This window comes from Nelumbo lutea, chromosome 3, assembly GCF_056320005.1.
Source record: "Nelumbo lutea isolate HS-2025 chromosome 3, American lotus-T2T, whole genome shotgun sequence".
Classification (NCBI taxonomy): Eukaryota; Viridiplantae; Streptophyta; class Magnoliopsida; order Proteales; family Nelumbonaceae; genus Nelumbo; species Nelumbo lutea.
The window spans coordinates 66,614,989-66,634,815 of NC_142686.1; the positions used below are offsets into that span (position 1 = coordinate 66,614,989).

General features: G+C 35.9%; 1 protein-coding gene and 1 long non-coding RNA gene across 2 annotated transcripts; one reads left to right on the forward strand and one right to left on the reverse strand.

Moving 5' to 3' along the window:
- Positions 1 to 6,205: 6,205 nt before the first annotated feature.
- LOC148865397 (uncharacterized) lies at positions 6,206 to 9,679 on the reverse strand. The gene is made up of 3 exons (XR_016110735.1): positions 9,589 to 9,679; positions 9,262 to 9,492; positions 6,206 to 6,668 (listed from the first exon to the last, which is right to left on the reverse strand). It is a non-coding gene; the product is annotated as an uncharacterized LOC148865397 (long non-coding RNA).
- A 4,046-nt stretch (positions 9,680 to 13,725) lies between these two features.
- On the forward strand, positions 13,726 to 17,509 carry LOC148865398 (transcription factor bHLH62-like). Its single transcript, XM_088974475.1, has 8 exons — positions 13,726 to 15,605; positions 15,687 to 15,920; positions 16,011 to 16,076; positions 16,183 to 16,251; positions 16,349 to 16,420; positions 16,524 to 16,748; positions 16,832 to 16,928; positions 17,038 to 17,509. The coding sequence occupies exons 1-8, from the start codon at positions 14,610 to 14,612 to the stop codon at positions 17,073 to 17,075; spliced, it is 1,797 nt and encodes a 598-aa protein (XP_088830601.1). The 5' UTR covers positions 13,726 to 14,609; the 3' UTR covers positions 17,076 to 17,509.
- Positions 17,510 to 19,827: the final 2,318 nt, after the last annotated feature.

Consider the following 19,827-nt stretch of genomic DNA (forward strand, 5'->3'; position numbering starts at 1 on the left):
TTTTTGTGATAAAACCCTTTTATGCCTCAAATTGCAATTTTAACATTTTCTTACAAATAAAAATTAAAAAATATAAAATAATATGTATATTACATGTAGAATATAATTATACATTATTTGTTGATAAATTGTGTGCTTATACATACATACTTATATATGGATTTTTGGCTGAGAAAGGCCATTTTCGACCCAAAAGTTTGAAAATGGGCCATTTTAATAAATTTAATTAAGTAAATTACTTTAGGGTCTAATTAAATGACCCTAGAGTATAAGTAAGTAAATTAAGCAATTAAATAAGTAAATTAAATTAATTAAGGAAATGAAGTTAACTAATTAATTTTAATAAACAAAGATAATCGATCTAAATAAGTAAATTAAGCCAATTAAGAAAGGTTTTAAAAACTAACCCAAAACGGAACCACTTTGGCCACCAGTTTCTAGGTCAACGGTTCAATTGTTTGGTTTGAATTGATCAACCCATGACATTTTGAAAAATAAAAAATAAAATATCACTGAAACAGAAAATGTCCAGAAACAACTTACCAGATCAAACAGTTTAGTGGTTCAACCATTTGGGTTAGTAATTTGTTGACCAAGTAAAAAATTTTGAGTGGTCAAATTGTTCGATCTAGGATTTGGTCAATTGTCTAGTTCCATTTTATACCTAGGAAATTGAACCATTCGACCCAAGAACCAGCCAATTGCCCATTTCCATTTTATACTTAGCCTAGAAATTTTCAAAAAAACATTTTGGTTAACAAACCATTGTCCTGGATGGTTGAACTACTAAATAGTTCGATCCAATAAATGGTTTGGTTAACAAACCATTGTCCTGGATGGTTGAATTACAAACTTTAATTAAGTTTTCCTTAAACATTGAGGCTTACGCCTTGCAACACTTTGAGGCTTATGCCTCACCTTTTTGGCTCATTACGCCTCAACTATTAGACTTTTTAAACCTTGCTCGAGGTGAGGCTAGGAAAAAGGCCTAGCCTCAATAGCCATAGACCTCATCAACAAGATTTAGGCCTTGAATTGTTTGAGGCTTACATCTTTGGGCCTTTGGCATCAATATGTCCAAGGATTGGGCCTCAACTATTTGGCATGCTAATCTTGAATATGAAGTTATATATATATATATATATATATATATATATATTAGTGTAATGAACAAATAAATGCATATAAATGTGTAAGAAAATATTTTTCTTTACTGTTCATGCTTTATTCTTACCCACTTGTCCATTTACCCTATACTTGAAAATCTATTTCTTCTAAAGCACTTGTATCACATAGATGGTCTAGTCACTCTTCACTAATGCATACAAGTTCAAGAAATGAAATAGGAATTCCTTGTTCTTAAAACACGGTTGGTTCATATCCCTAAATTGTAAAATTTGACCTATATGATTTTATTCTTCTAGTGTTTTATATTTTAGGGCAAAAACTACTTTGGTAAGATTCTAACCCATGCAAAGTTCAAAATATTGATACGATATGCCCGATATCAACCATATCATACCATATCTTTGGGATATTGCTACCCTTTTTAACGTCTTTTTAAAGAAATGTTTTTTTTAATAATTAAATAACATAAACTTAATATTGCTGTGAAATTTTGAAAAATTAAACTCAAAGAAAAGGTGCATATGGGTCAAAGTATCGATACATACACCCCTTTTAACATATTGGGGTTGCATCAAAATTTGAACAATGAACATATGTCTAATATATCAAACAAGCCATATAAGATCTTAATTTTATGTTTTTCAGGTCTTTTATGTTTATGGGTTATATCATTTTTTTCTCTTTTTTGCTTGATGCTTATGTGCCGCAAAACGCCTTGAGGTTTACGCCTTGCCCCTGTGAGCAACTACCTCACCCCCGCCTTTAACCTTTTAAAACCTTGATACTTGTTGGGTATTTGGCCTCCCCAACCTATTTGAGTCGTGGATGGAAATTGTCGGCTAGGAATGAGGATGGGAGTGGGAATAACTAGGATGCCTAGTCGAGGACATGGGCAAGAATGGGGAGTGAAGTCCACTACACTGATGAGGACAAACTAGACAAATTTTGAAAATAGTTATGTATAATTACAATAATGCCATTAGATATATTCAACTAATTTCTATATTACCTTAGTGGTTATGATAATGATAATAGTTAAGTGCTAAACTAATTTAGATTATTGATTTTTCTTAATTATCTATGTTAAATGTAGTTTATATTGAAGTAAAAATAATCAGACTTTTCCTAAAAAAAAAAACAGGCTAGTTATACCTATATGTGGTTAGTTAGTTTAGTTTTAATAATGATTGGAGATAAAAAAATGTAGCTTTAATATTACTAAACACTTGCCCTATTTTGTTAGTAAATATATTGTTTCTACTTTTATTAATAATAAATTATTGAATTAACTATATTTTATTAATCAATTATCTATTTAACTACTTTTATTAGATAAATTACTTTTTTTAACAATGATATAATGTTAGCACTTATTTTTAATCCCTCCTGTCATCATATTAGATATCGGATTCATTGCATGGCCCCTCTAATAGTATATATATATATAGTTATTTAATGTAATCCACCCAATTAAAGGACTAAAAATAAGAGGGATTCTTTACTCCCATCATATTCCCAAAGTTATTTACCTAACCCGTATACTATGACACTAGGGGTGTTAATGGATCGATTTTGGATTGGATTCCGTTCAAATCAAAATTCATTTGGACGGTTTGAACAGACCAATAAGACATATTGAATTTAGACGGACTGGACGGACTAATATGACATATTGGATTGGACCTAGTCTATCCATAACGAATTTATATTAGATTGAGTCAGTATCTGATCCACTTATAAAAAATAAGAACATAGATGTCAATAGACCAGGTTTGAGTTGAAACCAATCTAAATTAATAAGAATTTGAACAGATTAGACAATCTTTAAACCAGTCCAAAATGGTCAAGTCCAAAATATTCATTGGACTGAATTGGACCAGGTCCATTTGTAATGAACTCACATTGGACTGGACCAGATTAGACCAAATCCAGTCCAATTGACACACCTATGTGACACCATTCGTTTAAATCTGTGCTTTCTACACGAAATCACTTTGGTTTTCTAGCTAAATTCTAATTATTTGGCAAACAGTTAAAAAGGGAACCAAATAAAATTATAAAATCTCCCGCCCCTTATAAGACAAGCAAACTAACCAACCAAATCTGCTATAAAAGAAACAACAATAGGCATATAAATGAACAAAACCTGACAACGATTAAGGAGTGAAGGAAAATAAACAAACATAGTCTAATCATTAATATCCTGGCACTATTGATTCCTTCTAAGCTCTGACTGGAACAGAGCTGTCCATTGTTTTTAGTGGAAAAAGAGAACAGACCCATGAGACCCGCAACGGTCAGTTTTAATTTACAAAGTTAGAAATCTTTTCATTGGGTTTCGTTCCTTTGTCTAAAATAAAGGGGAAGCTCCAAGTGTCAATCAAGAGGTTCTATGATTGAGTTCACATCTCCTCTCCACAAGGGGCCGCCCCACAATGTCCCACAGTATATTCTGTCATGTTCCTAAGACATGATGAGAATGTGCCATGAACGTTGTGGGGTGGCCCCTTATGGGGAGGAGATGTTCCCAACACACAAAGTAGATGGCTGCTAATAAGAAGTGGGTCAGCGCTTGGCTGTTTTGTTCTAAAAACACACAAAGTAGGAAGAAGGGGTAGATATCTTGACCAGTTTTGCATCGTTCCCATGAATTCATTTCTTTAACTGCTTCGCTAGATCAATTAATGGATGTCTTATTTTTGTTCTGTCCACATAAAGAATTCCCATTTGACACATATAGATATTCATCCAGTGTTTCAAGGGGTAACAATTAATCACAGGCCCATCAAGGGTCTGATCTTCATAATCTTTTAATTTATACATGGATGGAAATAAAAATCAACAGTATGTCAATGGTTTTCTCATAATCTTTACAAAATCCATTGATGCTAGTGCACCGCAGCCATGAGGTCCTTGTGCTTGACCCACCTCATAAAGTTCTAAGTTCTAACGGCTCCTGCATGTGCATGTCCCTTTTAAGTAATCCTCAAATTATATTGGTCGTAGGGGCATACGGATCTCACATCACATCCCACTGTACATTGATAGCATCTTCTTGCAATAATAAATACAAATAGGAGAGATATTCTTAATATACGATTGGAATGTAATGTGAGATTAGTGTGAGGAGCGCTTTGTGAGAAAGGCAGATCCAGACTCAATCTAAGGTTGATTATGAACGTGGTGTGGATTTCAATCAGAAGTTAAAAAGCGACACCTCATGTGAGGGCATCTCACATTATCTGCTAGATGAGACGTATGGAGAAGAGTTATAAATCAAACCAAGAATCTTACACATGAAATGAAAGCATAGTTGGGATTGGGGACCAATAGGGTTATCCGTTGTCACCTGACCAAACCCAAGTCCTCAGCTTCTACTCTTGAATTATTGAAGTTTTCCGGCTCCAATGGCTTACTGTATCACTTGAGAAAATGCTTCAATGCAACATTGTGTAGTGGGGTTGCTATGCATTTGGGAAAAGAGAACATATGCATGGTCAATCGTTAATGTATGTAACCCATTCCATTGTGGGCCCTTGATTCTGTATACCTTGACACATGTCAATTCAGGAAAGCATCACGTAGAGTTAGGGTAGTATATATTTCTTTTTTTTTCTTTTTTTTCTTTTTTTTTTTTTTTGATATTATCATTAGGATTTACATTACAGGTGATAAGGGGGTGGGGAAGAGTAGGGTACTAGGGTGCATGTGAGGTCCATCGTCCTTGCCATGGAGAACCTGCAGTTACACAGGTTTGATCCCACACCTGCCTAATCAAAGTGATGCCTGGTAATACCATCTCAGCTACCAAACTGGATTTCCTGACCACTACTCTCTACCGATATTCTGCCCGTTGTAAATTGCAGCCACACATCGCCATCTGGAATTATGAGATGTATGACTGTAATTCATCGCGGATAAAATGTGGGTAGAAAAAGTGAATAGGAAATTATGTCGGTTCTTCTATTAGGTCATGAACGGGTAATATATATATATATATATTAAAATACTTTTCAAAAAAAAAAAACCCTTTCGCTTAACCTGAATGTAGTATCAAATGAGCATGAATATGATAAATATTACATCAAATAGAATAAAATGGTAAAAGTACCCTACGGCTCACTGCAAAATTCTGAGTTACAGCCCCCAATAGTCTATGGATTTGACATCAATCAACGGTCATGATTCATCCCTCTTGTACGGTGGGGCTAAAGAATTCTGAGCTGGGCCGATCAATCATTCTCCCGATTCACCTAACTAATCTAATCATAGTGTTGAGATAAGACTTGGCTGATGATGATGATCAATTTACCAAGGCCATATTTGAATGCGGTGGAAAAATTCACCATATAAAAGTCAATCGATGGAAAAATCCATTCTATAAAAGTCCATCAGTTAAAAACTATTAGACCGTTGGAAATTTTTAATTGAGAATTAATGTAAAAATACATCATTTTATCGATGTATCATTAAAACTCAGTCAAAAAACATGATTACATCGGTTTTCGATGTAACTTTTACATAAAAAACAAACAGTTGCAAAAGTAGACCAAATGTATAACTTTACACCAACCCACTTTTACACTAAAAACAAACGAGTATAAATGCAAACCAATGATTGAATTTTACATCAATTCACACTTACACCTCAATCAAACGCAACCTTATTGGATTTTAATCTCATAAGAGATTAAATCCAAACGGTTTGATTGGTCAATTATATGAGAAATTGTGTCTGCACACTTGAATGAAAAATTAGCTTTTCTCTTACAAAACCCAGTTTTGAACTTGTCCCACATTGGAAATCCATAAGCTTTGTTTTCAGTATTTTAATAGGAGCTGATTTACACTCCTTAGAAATAGTAGAGGAGAGTATGGGGGTTTGATACTACGCAATGCGCGCGCACACGTGTGTGCGAGGCAATGAAGTGCTTTGAGGCGCATTTTGCTCGCACTTCACGTGGCTCGCGAAGGGCGGATTTGGTTTTGGTGCATTGTTGATCGTTGATCACCGTTGATGATATCAACGGTCATGATTCGATCGGGTGTATTCAAGAGGTACAATTTAAAGTTAACATTGACAGTTAACCACTTTTTAAATAGTCATAATGTTTGAAATTGTGACTGTTCAATGTGCCTTCTCTGAACCAGCACCTATCTTTTCTTCATACCTCTTCATAAACTAGCATGAATCACACTTCAAAAATACACATTTTCAAAATCCACTTTCTCTCTCTCTCTCTCTCTCTCTCTCTCTCTCTGTTTGGTCTACTACAGTCTCACAGAAGGTTTCTTCGGAGATTCTTCAACTTTGCTGGTTGCAGATTCTCGCCCAAGGCTCTGTTATATCCTGGGAACAGATTTGCCTGTAACCCAACAGCAAACTCAGTGAAACTGAATGAGGGCAAATAACATTCTGAAGGTCTTCAGACGTGCCTCAGAGCTTCTCTTCCAAAGTTGCAGTGACTCCATTTCCCAACAAGCCTAAGTGACAGGTCTGAGTCACGAGCATGATGTCTTTAATGGCGTGCCATCAAGCTCTGCAGGGTCAGTCATGAAACTTGGAATTTTAGACTTTCTACATTCAAATAGGGACTTCCAACTAGCAAGAGATCCATTAATATGGAAAAGAAGAGGATATATAGATACTGATTCAGGTTTAACAGCTAATGGATAAAAGAGAAAAGAGTGAGAAAGTTGAATGAGAAGCGATAAAGGAAATAAGGAATCAACTTCACTTTCATCAGTCTATTCCAACAGTTTTTTTTTTATTGAAAGATGCATTACAAGCATATAATACAAGCCCACTTTTCTTTTAATACTATTTTCTATTAATTTATATGAGGCTTTCTTCTCTTCTTTTCTTAAACTTCCTTTTAGTTTTACCTTTATAAAGTGCTCGATGTGATGCGTTTCAATCAACTTTGCAACCACTTAGAGTGATATGTCGAGATTTGTAAGCAATACTGACTGTTTTTTATATAATGTTGCATCAATTACAAACCTCTTCTGGTACTAAATTTGAGCAAGTGATTGGATGTCTTATATTAAACCATATCTGTGATGTGAAATAAGAAACTAATTATGAGTCATAAAGAGTTTTCTGCATATAATATCTTCATCAATTTAATCAGTTTGGGACTTGTATGAGGTAACACTCAACAAGATTTAAGGAAAAAACAAAGAGATATTTTATAGAAAGTGATTTAATTGTTGTTGAGATCGATCATTTGTCTATAAATTTTATTTTTAATTTGTGCTAGTATAAGCTATATTTCTTTCTCTTTTTTTTCCTCGAAAAAGAAAGAAAGAAACCCAAAGGTTAGGTTTGTGTAGTTGAAAACACGTCGGAGCTGAAAGTGATTTGGGTTCAATAATGGCCTATTGACAAGGGCAGGACTGGATGACATCAATAAAACAGAACAATGAGAGAAATATTAATGGAGGGAAAAGCAATTATAATATCTATTTTTATTGCTCTTTGGCATGAAAATATAGACTCTCAATATATTTTTAAGCCCTTGTTCTACTCTGTATGGTTATGTTGAATGAAATGAGCCTGAGGGATTTTATACCATACAATAAATAAATAAACAAATAAAAATTCAAGGAAACAAAAAAAACCCTAAAATTTTTATTTGACTTAGCTAGATTTACAAGGCTAATTTTGGGAGTGCTTAAGTGTTATTCAAATAAGCACTGTTTGAAATAAGTGCTTTTTCACCAAATGTTCATGAACGCTTATTAGAATAATCACTTATTTTTAAACACTTAATAAGCACCTAACTTTCAAACAAAACACTCAGCTACCAAACTCTGCCCAAGTCTTCTGAGTTTATCTGAGTTTATTACAATATTCAATAAGTCAACTAGAAAACAATTGATGAATAGATTTGGAGCTATCAATACATGTACTACTTCTAGCCTAATGGCAACCTAGCTAATATAAAATATAATAAACAATTCTAAAATAATATTAAAACACACATATATATATATATATATATATATATGTATATATCAGTATCATAAAATGCACTTTTAACTGTAAATGTTCCACTACAAGTAATTTTGTTTTGCACCCACCCGCATGCCACAGGTGCAAGTTCAACATTATAGAGAGCTCCTGTTACTTACAACATTTGTAGATATGGAGGTGCATTCCATCGTTCCAGTAGGCTGTGTTTGAATGTGGTGGAAAGATCCATCATGTAAAAGTTAATGGATGAAAAAATTCATCGTGTAAAAGTCCATCAATTTAAAACTATCTAGACCGTTGGGAATTTGTAAGTAATAACGGATATAAAAGTATATCATAAAAGTATATCGATTTTATTGATGTATCCTAAAAATGCTTTCACAAAAGTGTTTTTATAAAATTATTTTCATAAAAGTGCTTTCGTAAAAATACTTTTATAAAAGTGCTTTTATAAAAGTATTTTCTTAAAAATGCTTCCATAAAAGTGATTTTATAAAAATGCTTTCATAAAAGTGAGTGCTTTTATGTAAAAATACTTTTACAAACGTGCTTTCGTACAAATACTTTTGTGAAAGTGCTTTCGTAAAAGTAAATATATTTGGCAATAGTTTTGTAGACAGAATTATCTCAAAAAATGAAATGAGAAAGATGAGACATGATTATTTTTTCATTTTAAAAGGAACGTGATGCTATTCATTCTTACCTATTCTTATTTAGAATGAACAAGAATTAAAAGAATAAGATCCAAAACAATGAAACAAACATACCCTAATTTTTTAGGGTGAATCATCCCTATTATTGATATGATTCAAGTTGAAACTTAATTATGTCACTTGGTTAAATTTCGAGATGACTCTGAAAGTCCTTCACTATGAATGTGAGGCAATATTGCTTGGAAAACTGAAGTCATTTTCGTGCAAATTGAGCAATTTGCATTGTTAGGTCCATTGCAATATCCTCTCAGTATTGGGACCCACCATTTTAGCATGATTGCTTCCCAGTCATTTTCAAAGGGACAGATTTCCCGAGGCTTAATTTCAGAAGCCTGTGAATCCGATTGACTTTTATTTTGTTCCAGCTATTTCTGTGGATGCCCTTCTCTCTCTATATATATATAATACTTTTATCAATTAAATTACTCATATGGTACATACCATAGAAATGTATAACTTCTTCTTGTTGCAACTCTTCCATGATTTTCTCCAATGTCCTGCCTTCTGTACTACAGCAGCCGCATAACGACGCTTGTGATTCATATGTTACACAAGATCGATCCTTTTCAACCTCATATATGTGGTGGGGATAATAAAGCCAATCACATCTCAGTGTACGGAGGAGAATCTTTGTCAAACAATCCTTGAGCTCTTCATCCATATCTTTGCTAGCTGCATTATAGAGCAAGCAAAAACAAAATACAATAATAAATTCTTTAGTAATTAAATTGGAAACACAAATAATCTATACTAAGAGACACTCCCCACAGCCACAGGTATCTTTATATCAAAGTCGATCTGCATTTAATCTGGGCTCTATCTTACTAATCTTCTTTCCCCTTTCTGTGGGCAATTGGTTTCTCAGATGGTGAATAATGGATGAATATAATTCTAGTTTTACCCTATGAAGGTACAATTAATCTAGGCAAAGAGGACACCAAGGAACCACTGGTTTCACGGCGATAATTCTGTGAGATCAGATGATTTTGGCAAGGGAATTGTCAATAATAAGGCATTACGAAATACAATGCATGATTGTTGCCATCTGGTCAAAAGAAGTTAGGGAATACATCCCCTCACATTGTTAGAATGTTTGTCTGCTGCTCTTAATCCTTACTGGCATTAGGGCTTGAAACATGCATGACATTGTCAATCATTCTTGCCAAGATTTCTTCAAATGTCTGTCCGATTCTCACACATTCACATCAATATTATTAAAAAAAATTTTGTGCCTAATTTCTTATTAACAAGCTTATACTGTAATTCATGTCAGATCTATTTCCATTAAGGCTCCGTTCGCTTTTCAGTAAATTACAGGAAACACTTACCCATATATTATTATTCATGTTCTTTTATTTACCATGCAAATAATATAATGACCATTTTAGCCATAAAAATTTTATTATCAAAAGAGGCATTTCTATCCCATTCTAGATGGAAAAGTTAATTTATCCATCTAGGAGATGGGTATCCGAATAAGTGATACCCATGAAAATAAACTTTTATGATCCCTACATAAATCTAAAAAAAGAACATGGGTTTCTTAATCATTTTCTCCCTCTCAAAATCCTAAAAACGAACACCCCCTAATAGTTTAATGGTCTGCTACCATTGTTTGATGTATACATAACTCAAGTCCTTAAATCAATAAGATATTATGTACTTAATGAGATAAAGATGTCTAAAATACGTACTAGTGTGGTCTATAATTGTAGATATATATGAGCGTACATATTCATTGATTTCAAATATTGACCCTGTAAATTATTAATTTATACCCATAACCTTAGCAATATAATTAACCATTTTTAAACAGTAAATTATTACAGTTAAAGGCCAACAAAATGGAAAGGGAAAAGAGATCAGTATTTGGTTTTCAAAGACTTTTTCCCCAAAAATATTGTAATTTCACAATAAAAAATGATAATAAAAGCTAAAATACAATCTATTGGGTCTTGTTTCATAATTGAACTTCTTATTATTTAGTTTCTTATATTTCTATATATGGTAGGCTCGGACAAAGACTTGTGGCCTAACATTAAGGATATCTGTACTCTGAAAAGGATCATTCGAATGGGGTCAATGTGTGGGAAACGGTTGAAGTTGAGGTGCACATTCTTCTATGACAAGCAAGAGGAATCCGAGAATCAATATGTTACAGTTAAAAGGTCATTGCATTGTAGAAAAGGAACAAAAATGTGAACCTAATGACTTCCCATTTTAACAACAGAGTTTATCACTACTTCGGTTGTTTGGGCAAAAATGTGAACATAATTTGGTGTCATTGGATTGGAACTAAGGCTCCATTTGGTTTGCAGGAATAGGGGACTGGAATCAAAATCAGAATGGATTATTTTGATTTCAATTGTTTAATTGGACGGAAAGGAATTGGAGTTCCATTCCTATTCCAGCTCGAATGGCATTTCCCCATTTGAGAGAATGGCCATTACCTCCCCATCCTTTAGGAATGAAATCCCATTCCTACTGATTCTAATTTTTATTTTTATTTTTGTCTGAATCAAACAGGCTATGGGATTAGATTCTAAAATATTTTGATTCCGATTCTAACTACGAACCAAACGGACCCTAAATTTATATAAGAGAGAATAATTAAATTCCAGAGAGACACCATTAATTTGCAACCAAATTAGCTCTTATAACTCGCTTATTATGAGGTCATGCATGATTTTAAATATGCAACATCATGAGGTTCATGAATTACACAAAATAGTAGAAACATCTTCTACATCATGACCCTAGCTGGATTTCCTATACTTAGTCTATTTTTGGGTAAAATGGATGTTCTTTAAATTTCTATCATGGTTCTCTAACAACTTTGATTCTTTTAGATTTAGCTGCACTTAGGGTGTCTTGGGCCTAATGCTCTCATTTCTCAACTTGCTCTTAATCTTAGTTACCATTACATATGCTACAGTGATTACTAGGTTTGGAGAAAAGAAACACTAAGATAAACTTCAAAGATTCTAATTGTTTGATCTGAGGACTAATATTTTCTCAGCCATAAGGGTGGGTTTTTTATCCTTCATTTTTGTGATCTTCCCAAAGAATGTGATAGAAGAAATGAATGGTTAGGATCAAAACCTGATTTTGCTTCTCACTTTTGGAGACCTAGTTCTGATATATTCAACCCCTTTTTTCATTTCATAAAGGGTGTCTGGCAAGTAAACTAGAATAGCCCTTCTAATATTCATGTGCTCTACCATAAAAATAAAAAGCTACATTATCATATATTTGATTGAAAAGGAGAAGGGATTCAGGCTAACCCCCTAGCCTGCCTGAATGAGTTAGACTTAGACCCATTTCTCCCTGTCTTCCCTACTCTTAGACCAAGGCTAAAAGTGAAAGCAGAATAGCCACCATGAGCCCATGATAGCTCTATATGGACTGATGGATTGTCCCCTCCCTTTCTTTGAAAAAGTTGAAAAAATGATTATATAATGCTGCAGTAACCAAAAACTTAAATTTAACTTTGTATCCAAACAACCTTCTTCAACATTCATACGAAGGATATATTTATTTTAGTTTTTCTTTTGGGTCTAAAATCATATAAAGTCATCAATTCTCTTTTTGTCTTAATGAGAAAGTTGTTGGAAATTAGGATAAATAACCTAAAATGCCTTCTCTTACTAGGGTTTGGTTCCTCCTATGTTAAGGCTTTTGCTTGACCCAAAAATTCCCCATCTGAACCTGGAGAGCGTAGGCTAAGAAAATTGAGCACTCCACCCTGTAGACATACCTAATCTATTAACCTGGTTAACAATAATTTCCTTTTTATCTCTTGTCAAACAAAAATTCCCAAGCATGAATTTTGGTACCCCTTTCCGTCTGGTGGACATACCCTAACCTAAATAACCTAATAAAGTTAATTTGACCAACAACCTAAATCTAGGTTAATAAATTGGACGGTTGTGATCATCTGGTCGGTGCAACTCTTGGACTGTTTGGATGGTCCAGATCAATTCGGGTATTGATCCCTAGACAACACATTGAATAGCCTAGTTTGCTAGCACCCCACTATTGTATTCTATCCAAGATTTGCAAATCTGTTCATGATCCTGGACCCCTGGCTGTATCCAATGGTGACAAGAGTAGACATTTTGTTGGGTCCACCCTACTACGGTGACATAGGCAACATGGTATTGTCTTTCATCAAGAAAATTGTTTTTCTTCTTCTCTTCTTCTGGTTGGCGAGGTGTGAATTTCTAGAGAGAGAGATTGAGACTTTTTTGACCGCGATGTTAACCCGACCGGAGCCGGATTAACCGGACAGCGGACAGGATAGAATTGGATAGAATTTATTGCAATGATTGACTCGAGTTAAATTAATATATATATAAATTTAAGTATTTCAAAACTAACCCAACCAATAAAAAGTTGAATTTCGATTTACTTTGACGTTTTTACTAAAATCATCAATCCCTTTGTTTTGACTCCAATCATTGTGGGGCCCTCCATTTTTTAACCCTGGTAAGCGGTAATTAGTACTTAGTAGTTGACAAAAGCGGTAAAAAAGGTAAAATTTAAGATTGATGATGCTAGAGAATCACTTGATTTGAGAATTTGTGGGACCATGATGTCTCTCTTTGATTGATTCATGTCAACACGGTGATGATAGGGGGGAGGACCAAATTTGATACCTTTAGTGAAGATCAAATATTTTCTCCTAAAAAAGAAAAAATTATATAAAAACAAGCATAGACCCAACTAAGAAATTTACTCTTTTGTGCACAGCAATCCAAAGGAACCTTCTATTAAAAATATGGAAAACGGCAGATTAAATATAGGATGAAAACTAAATTAGTAGGTAAGAGGACAAGAGAACCCCATCTTTTATCATTCATCTCAAACCTTTTTCTTTTATAATTTGTCACTCTTTGCCCCCCTCCCCCCCTATTCTCTCTTGACAGAAAAAAAAAAAAATGAAAAATGTATCTCTCTTTTTCTATCTCTCTCCTCTTCATCTACCATATACTAAGAAATGGGCCTAGCAAAAAATTATAGGCGCAACGAAAAAAGTAAATAAAAATAAATAAATAAACCAGTCTCATCTCTCTCTCTGCATTAATCATTGATGATTCCCCATGTCAAACAGCTCAGTTTTGGGCCACTAAAGGGAAAGCTAAAACCCCACCACACCCATCAACCTTTATTCTCCATCTTTTTTCCCTTGAAGAAGAAGAGATCAAAGGAAGGAAGAAAAGCTTTCAAACCTACCTCTCTCTCTTTCTCTCTCAGCTTTCATCGCCGAGGGACTGTGATAACTGCGAAAGAGGGGACATTAGCTGGTTTGACGTTCAAGGCCCGGCACCACCCACCGCCGATTACGGAATTCTTAGAGACGGAAACAAAGTGAAGAATTAGAAACTGTAGAATTAGTATTAAAAAGGTCAAACGAACACTTTCCTTTTCAGCCTGCTTTCTTCTTCATCCCCATCCCCACATTTGCTCCTCTCTTCCTCTTTCTTTTTCTGGTTTTTCTCCACAGCCTTTCTTCTGCTCTTACGGTCTTACCCACTTTGCTCACGCTCCCACAGAAGAACAATTAGACCACATTTTGTCAGGTCAACTCTGTTTCATCCTTGCTCATTTGTTTCTCAGAGTTTATACTTTTCTGCACAAACAAACCCATTTGGATGCCTGTCTGGCTAACCGGTGAAAACAATGATATAAGCTTTTGATTCTTCATCTGGGTCGTTAAATTTTAGGGAATTCTCGGCTCCTTTCTTTGGTCCTGCCTCCGTTTTTTGTATAATTTGGGTCAGTTTTTCATGGAGAAGGAGAAGCTCTTCATGAATTCAGGCAGCCCACCTCCCCTGAGCTATGCCGCCTCACCTTCATCGCCACCCCCAACCTGGCACTCCTCATCTTCTGGCATGGAGGTTCAAGTTGGAGAGCTGAATTGTTCTTCGGAGCAGATACCCAATTGCTACGTCAACCTCAATTGGGAGAATCCAATGGATCAGAACAGTGCATTTGAATCCGCCTTGAGATCGATGGTTTCTTCCCCTGCAGCGTCAAATGCCACCGTCCCTTCCGACCCCCTCGCCCTCAGAGAACTCATTGGGAGATTAGGGAACATGGGGAACTCCGGCGATATCTCGCCGTCGTCACAGACATTAGGAGGAAGTTCAGTTTCTTACACCGGGGGGAATAACAGTACCAACACTTCCTGTTACAGCACCCCATTGAATTCCCCACCTAAGCTTAATCTCTCCATGATGGATAATCAAATCAGGGGAAATTTACCCATTTTGGGGAATTCAATGCCAACCCATCCTGGTTTGGCCTCCTTCTTGGCTGATACTGGATTTGTCGAAAGGGCTGCCAGGTTCTCCTGCTTTGGCAGTGGGAGTTTCCGTGGACTACCAGGCCAATTCCGGTTCAATGAAAACGAATTCCCTTACAGACCAGCACCAAGGCTGGAAAATGGGAAGCTTTCAAGAGTCTCCAGCAGCCGGTCTCTCAAGGCTGCTGGATCCCATTTGGGTGGTGAAGAGAACAAAGATTCCTCCCTGCAGAACGGGGTGGAGACAGAACTGAGATCAGCCTCTGCATCAGCTTTGGCTTCAGACAGGAAATTCAGGAGATCCCCGGATGGAGAAGACATTGCAAATGCCCAGGAATTGTCGCCTTCAGATCAGATCCCAGGTGGAGATTCCAGCTTCAAAGGCTCCAACGATGCCAATGCTAGAAAAAGAAAAGCAGCTCCCAGAGGAAAAGCAAAGGAGCTCCCACTATTATCTCCCCATGGGAAGGATGCAAAGGTGTGAATTCTGTTCGAAATTCTCAAACCAGTCCCTTGGTTCTTCCAACAAAGTATGAATTCTCGAAATTCTCCCTTGCAGGCAGCAGCAGAGGAGGACCCTAATGCAAAGAAATGCAAATTAGCTGGCAGCACTGACAATGAAAATAATTCAGTAAAGGAAAAGCCTGAACCAAGTGGGAGTACTAAAACTACAATGGGTGCAGATCAAAAAGAATCTAAAGAGTCCCAAAAGCCTCCAGAGCCTCCAAAGGACTACATACATGTCAGAGCAAGAAGAGGCCAAGCTACAGACAGCCATAGTCTTGCCGAAAGGGTAAAATAATAAGCAATTCTCTGAGAACAATTTAACACTGACATTATCGACTTTATTAACCCGGCCGACCGCTACTTCCCTGCTCTACAGGTACGACGAGAGAAGATCAGTGAACGGATGAAATTCCTTCAAGATCTTGTACCAGGTTGCAATAAGGTGCAGAGAACATGTCAAGCTACAGTTCTTTTAGTACATACATTTAAGTCAAGCCTATTTGAAGAATGTATTTTGATTCTAACATGAACCTGAATTTCCACTGTAGGTTACTGGTAAAGCAACTATGCTAGATGAAATTATAAATTATGTTCAGTCTCTGCAGAGACAAGTTGAGGTAAATGAAGAATTAATAAACCTCCATTTTTTATCTCAGCTTCATGTTTTGAGTTGGGTCCTATCAAGTTAACATGTAAATCTTTCTTGATTTGCAGTTCCTGTCCATGAAGTTGGCCACTGTGAACCCCAGGATGGACTTCAACATGGAATCTCTACTTTCAAAGGATGTAAGTTGATAACTTGGGACAATTCCTAAGATTTCTTATTCACCATTCTCCCTGGTTCCTGTCAACTGGGAAATTCTTGAACTGAGTTTTTGTGGAATTGCAGATACTTCAATCACGGGCTTCTTTACCACATACAGTTTATCCATTAGATTCCTCGGCTTCAACCTTCCCTTTTGGCCAACATACTCAGCAAGGACTACCCCTTCAAAGTGGTATTTCTAACGTCACAGATACACACTGCTCAGCGAACCCATTAGACGCAGCGCTTCGTCAAAACATTGGCATGCAATTACACCCTGTTAATGAATTTGGAGAAAGTGCTCCTCAGGTACATAGATTTTGGCAGGTCACCCTTGACAAGTTTTATCTACTCTCTTCATCATCTCATTCTGCCTGTAAATTAATTTTCAGATTTCAACATTCTGGGAGGACGACCTCCAAAGTGTTGTTCAGATGGGTTTTGGACAAAACCAGAGCCAAACAGCATTCCATCCTCAAAATTTCCATGGTAAGATCAGAATAAATCCTTGGATATTCTTTTTCCAAAAGAACAACAAAACCAATGATGTGGCTTGCTCTTAATTTGTTAATCCTGATTTGAAATTGGTCCTTTGCAGGGTCATTACCCACTGCCCACATGAAAATTGAGCTATGATAACCATTGATAGATCTTCAATTCCATCCAGGCCCCAGTGAATGAGGCATTTGTATATAAAAGACATGCTCATTCTGACTGGCCGCCAAGCGACCTCCTGAACTGTTATTGATCAATAGGCCCGAGCAAGAGAACATTTTCCTTTTTTTTCCTTCTCTTTCTCTCTCTTCTTTTATTTTTTCTGATCATTTCTGTAATTGATTCTTTCAGAGAATTCTTACAAGCATCCACTGTAAAATTGTAGAGCTAATTGCATCCTCTGGTGCAAAACATCGTAACACCAAATATATGATGTAACATGGAAGGGAAGATGGGTGGAAGAGGAGGAGGGAGGAGTTCTGACACCACCATCTGTCCAAGTCCAACCTTGTTGGGCACATTACCTTACCATTTAGAAATAGTAGTATTAATTCATTGAGGCTTTTTATGTGTCATTTAACCAATCTTCTGTTACTGTTATTGTTGCAGTTGGACAAAAGTTTAAAGTTCTTGAACATGGGTCCCCACTATTAAAACGCCATTGTTGCGTAATTTATAGAATAACTGCCAACAAAATACACTCCAACACCCTACCAATATCATCAGACACCAGACATCTCGTACATGATGGGTCCCACTTTTATGGTGTGCCCTAGTTAGTAAGATGTGCGGTGTCAGATCAAGTTGGTAGGGGCCTACAGTCTCTTAAGTCTAATTGATGATTAAGAAATTAAGATGTTGGGTTTTTTTTTTTTTTTTTTTTTGAGCTGGAGTCAACCCTGAAATCCGGCATCAGCTGGACCATCTTTAGCATCTATACTTTTCAAAGTCCAACCAACGTTAGAAACTCTTGATCTGCTTGAACTGTAGAGGGGAATGAAGCACAGTAGAACTTATCCTGTTTCTTTCTTGTGTTTTTTTTTTTTTTTTTTTTTTTCTTTTCTGTTTTTATATGAGGAGGAATCAGAGAAGCCCAGGTTGGCAATGGTGAGGTTCTGACTAGGCCCATTGAATCTGAAAGCTTTACAATGGCATCTACTGTTAAAATATTCAGAAAGAAGAAATTTATAAATAACTAAATCAACGTAGTGGTGATCAGATATGGATAGATACTCTCAAGGATAGACTGACCCTTCCCAGTGGATCTTTTATTATTGCTCTCCAAACTAATGTAATTAATTAACAGAATGATGCCTTTGGAAACGCTGTAGATTCAAAGTACAGAGAAGAACAAAACAAAAATTTTGTCTATATTATCTGTAACTTGATTCTATTTAGTGGAAGAATGTGAATGATGATTTGGTGTAAGATGAACCCAGTTTGGATAAGTTTCTGTCTCTCTCACATTTGATGCGCAACGTAATTAGATTATAATTATGCCTTACTATGAAGCTACAGGGAAAGCCACATCTCTGAAGTTGATGCTAGAGTTATACAAATCCTAAATTCTCTGTCCTAGGATGAAAGTTAATCTTCCGGGAGTAACTCCGGCCGGCCATGGTGGGTGATGAGTCCCATTGGCAGACTTGATGAGTTGATGGGAGAGATTGGTGGAGTATGGTTGTTTGTGAGTTATAATATGATGAATTAGGCTGGGGGTCCATTAACCAGGCTGTCACTGTTTCTCTTCTCATGCCTTTCACCTCAACAAGCATTTGCTTCAACTTTGGGTTGGTATGACCACCAACCATGGTCATCTACATGCTCTCCAACTGTAAGGGTGTTGGTGCAGTTCAAAGTTTCTACATCAAAACCTTTTTTTTCCACTTTTAATCATCTGTTAGGGGAATAATTTGTTTGTCAACATCACAAAAATATTTTCTTAAGTTTCTTGCTGGGAGTCTTTACTACTCTGTTTGAGATTAAATAACTGAAGCATTTGTAGGTAAGCTCTACACTAGAATTTCCTTTTCCATTTTTTCTTCCTATATTTTGATTATATGGTTGGTATCATCTAGATGTCACTTTCAAATCCAATTGCATTTTTGAACTGTACTGACTTGGGGATATATTTATTGTGAAGCACAATTTTCTCCTAATAATATAAAAATAAAAAGAAATAAGTTCTCTCTACAGTTGGGTTTAAAGGTGGCTGGAGTATCTACAACTACAAGTAGATTGTTTGAATTTATTCTCTTTCCTCTATCCCATTTTAGGCTGCATTTGGAATTCCTTATTTTGAGGACTTATCTCCTTTCTACAGTTAAGAAATTCAATGTTCATAGGGGCATTTTAACCACAAAAATGCCAAATGCAGCCTTACTTAGATGTCTTTGGAGGGGAGAGGTGATGGTCCACAGTTGCATTCATGAAAAGAGAAGACAAGGCCACAAGCCTGTTGTTTTATGGTCCCACTGACATAATAGACTCCTCTTATGTTCAGTTCTTCAGTTAGGAGAATGCCAAAGCAAGGGTGTGGACTGTCTGCTTTTCCCTCCCATGCACACAAGAGGCAAATGAACATACTTGTCTGATCCATTTGAAGATTGCCCCCTATCTTCTTGACACCCAAAGCACAAAAAGAAATGATCTAAGCGAGAAACCATCAGTTGGAGATCTTTCTGCAAGTCCATGGTTATAAGTGGACATGTAAATCAAGTACATTTAAATCCACGATGGCCATTTTAAGAAGTCTAGCCACTTAATCTCTTCTGAATGGTGGAAAAATCACAGCAACTTGACCAACTTTTTTTTTCTTAAAAATAAATGTGGATAAAAAAAAGAGGGAATGAAAGATACTGCCATCACTAAAATAATCTAAAATGCTTCTACA

What these genes read in the sequence shown, in the direction of transcription:
- LOC148865398 (XM_088974475.1), top strand. Translation starts at nt 14,610, where the DNA reads ATGGAGAAGGAGAAGCTCTTCATGAATTCAGGCAGCCCACCTCCCCTG. An exon ending in CCCATGGGAAGGATGCAAAG is followed by an intron (nt 15,606 to 15,686) that starts GTGTGAATTCTG and finishes TCTCCCTTGCAG; the next exon opens with GCAGCAGCAGAGGAGGACCC. An exon ending in GCCATAGTCTTGCCGAAAGG is followed by an intron (nt 15,921 to 16,010) that starts GTAAAATAATAA and finishes CCTGCTCTACAG; the next exon opens with GTACGACGAGAGAAGATCAG.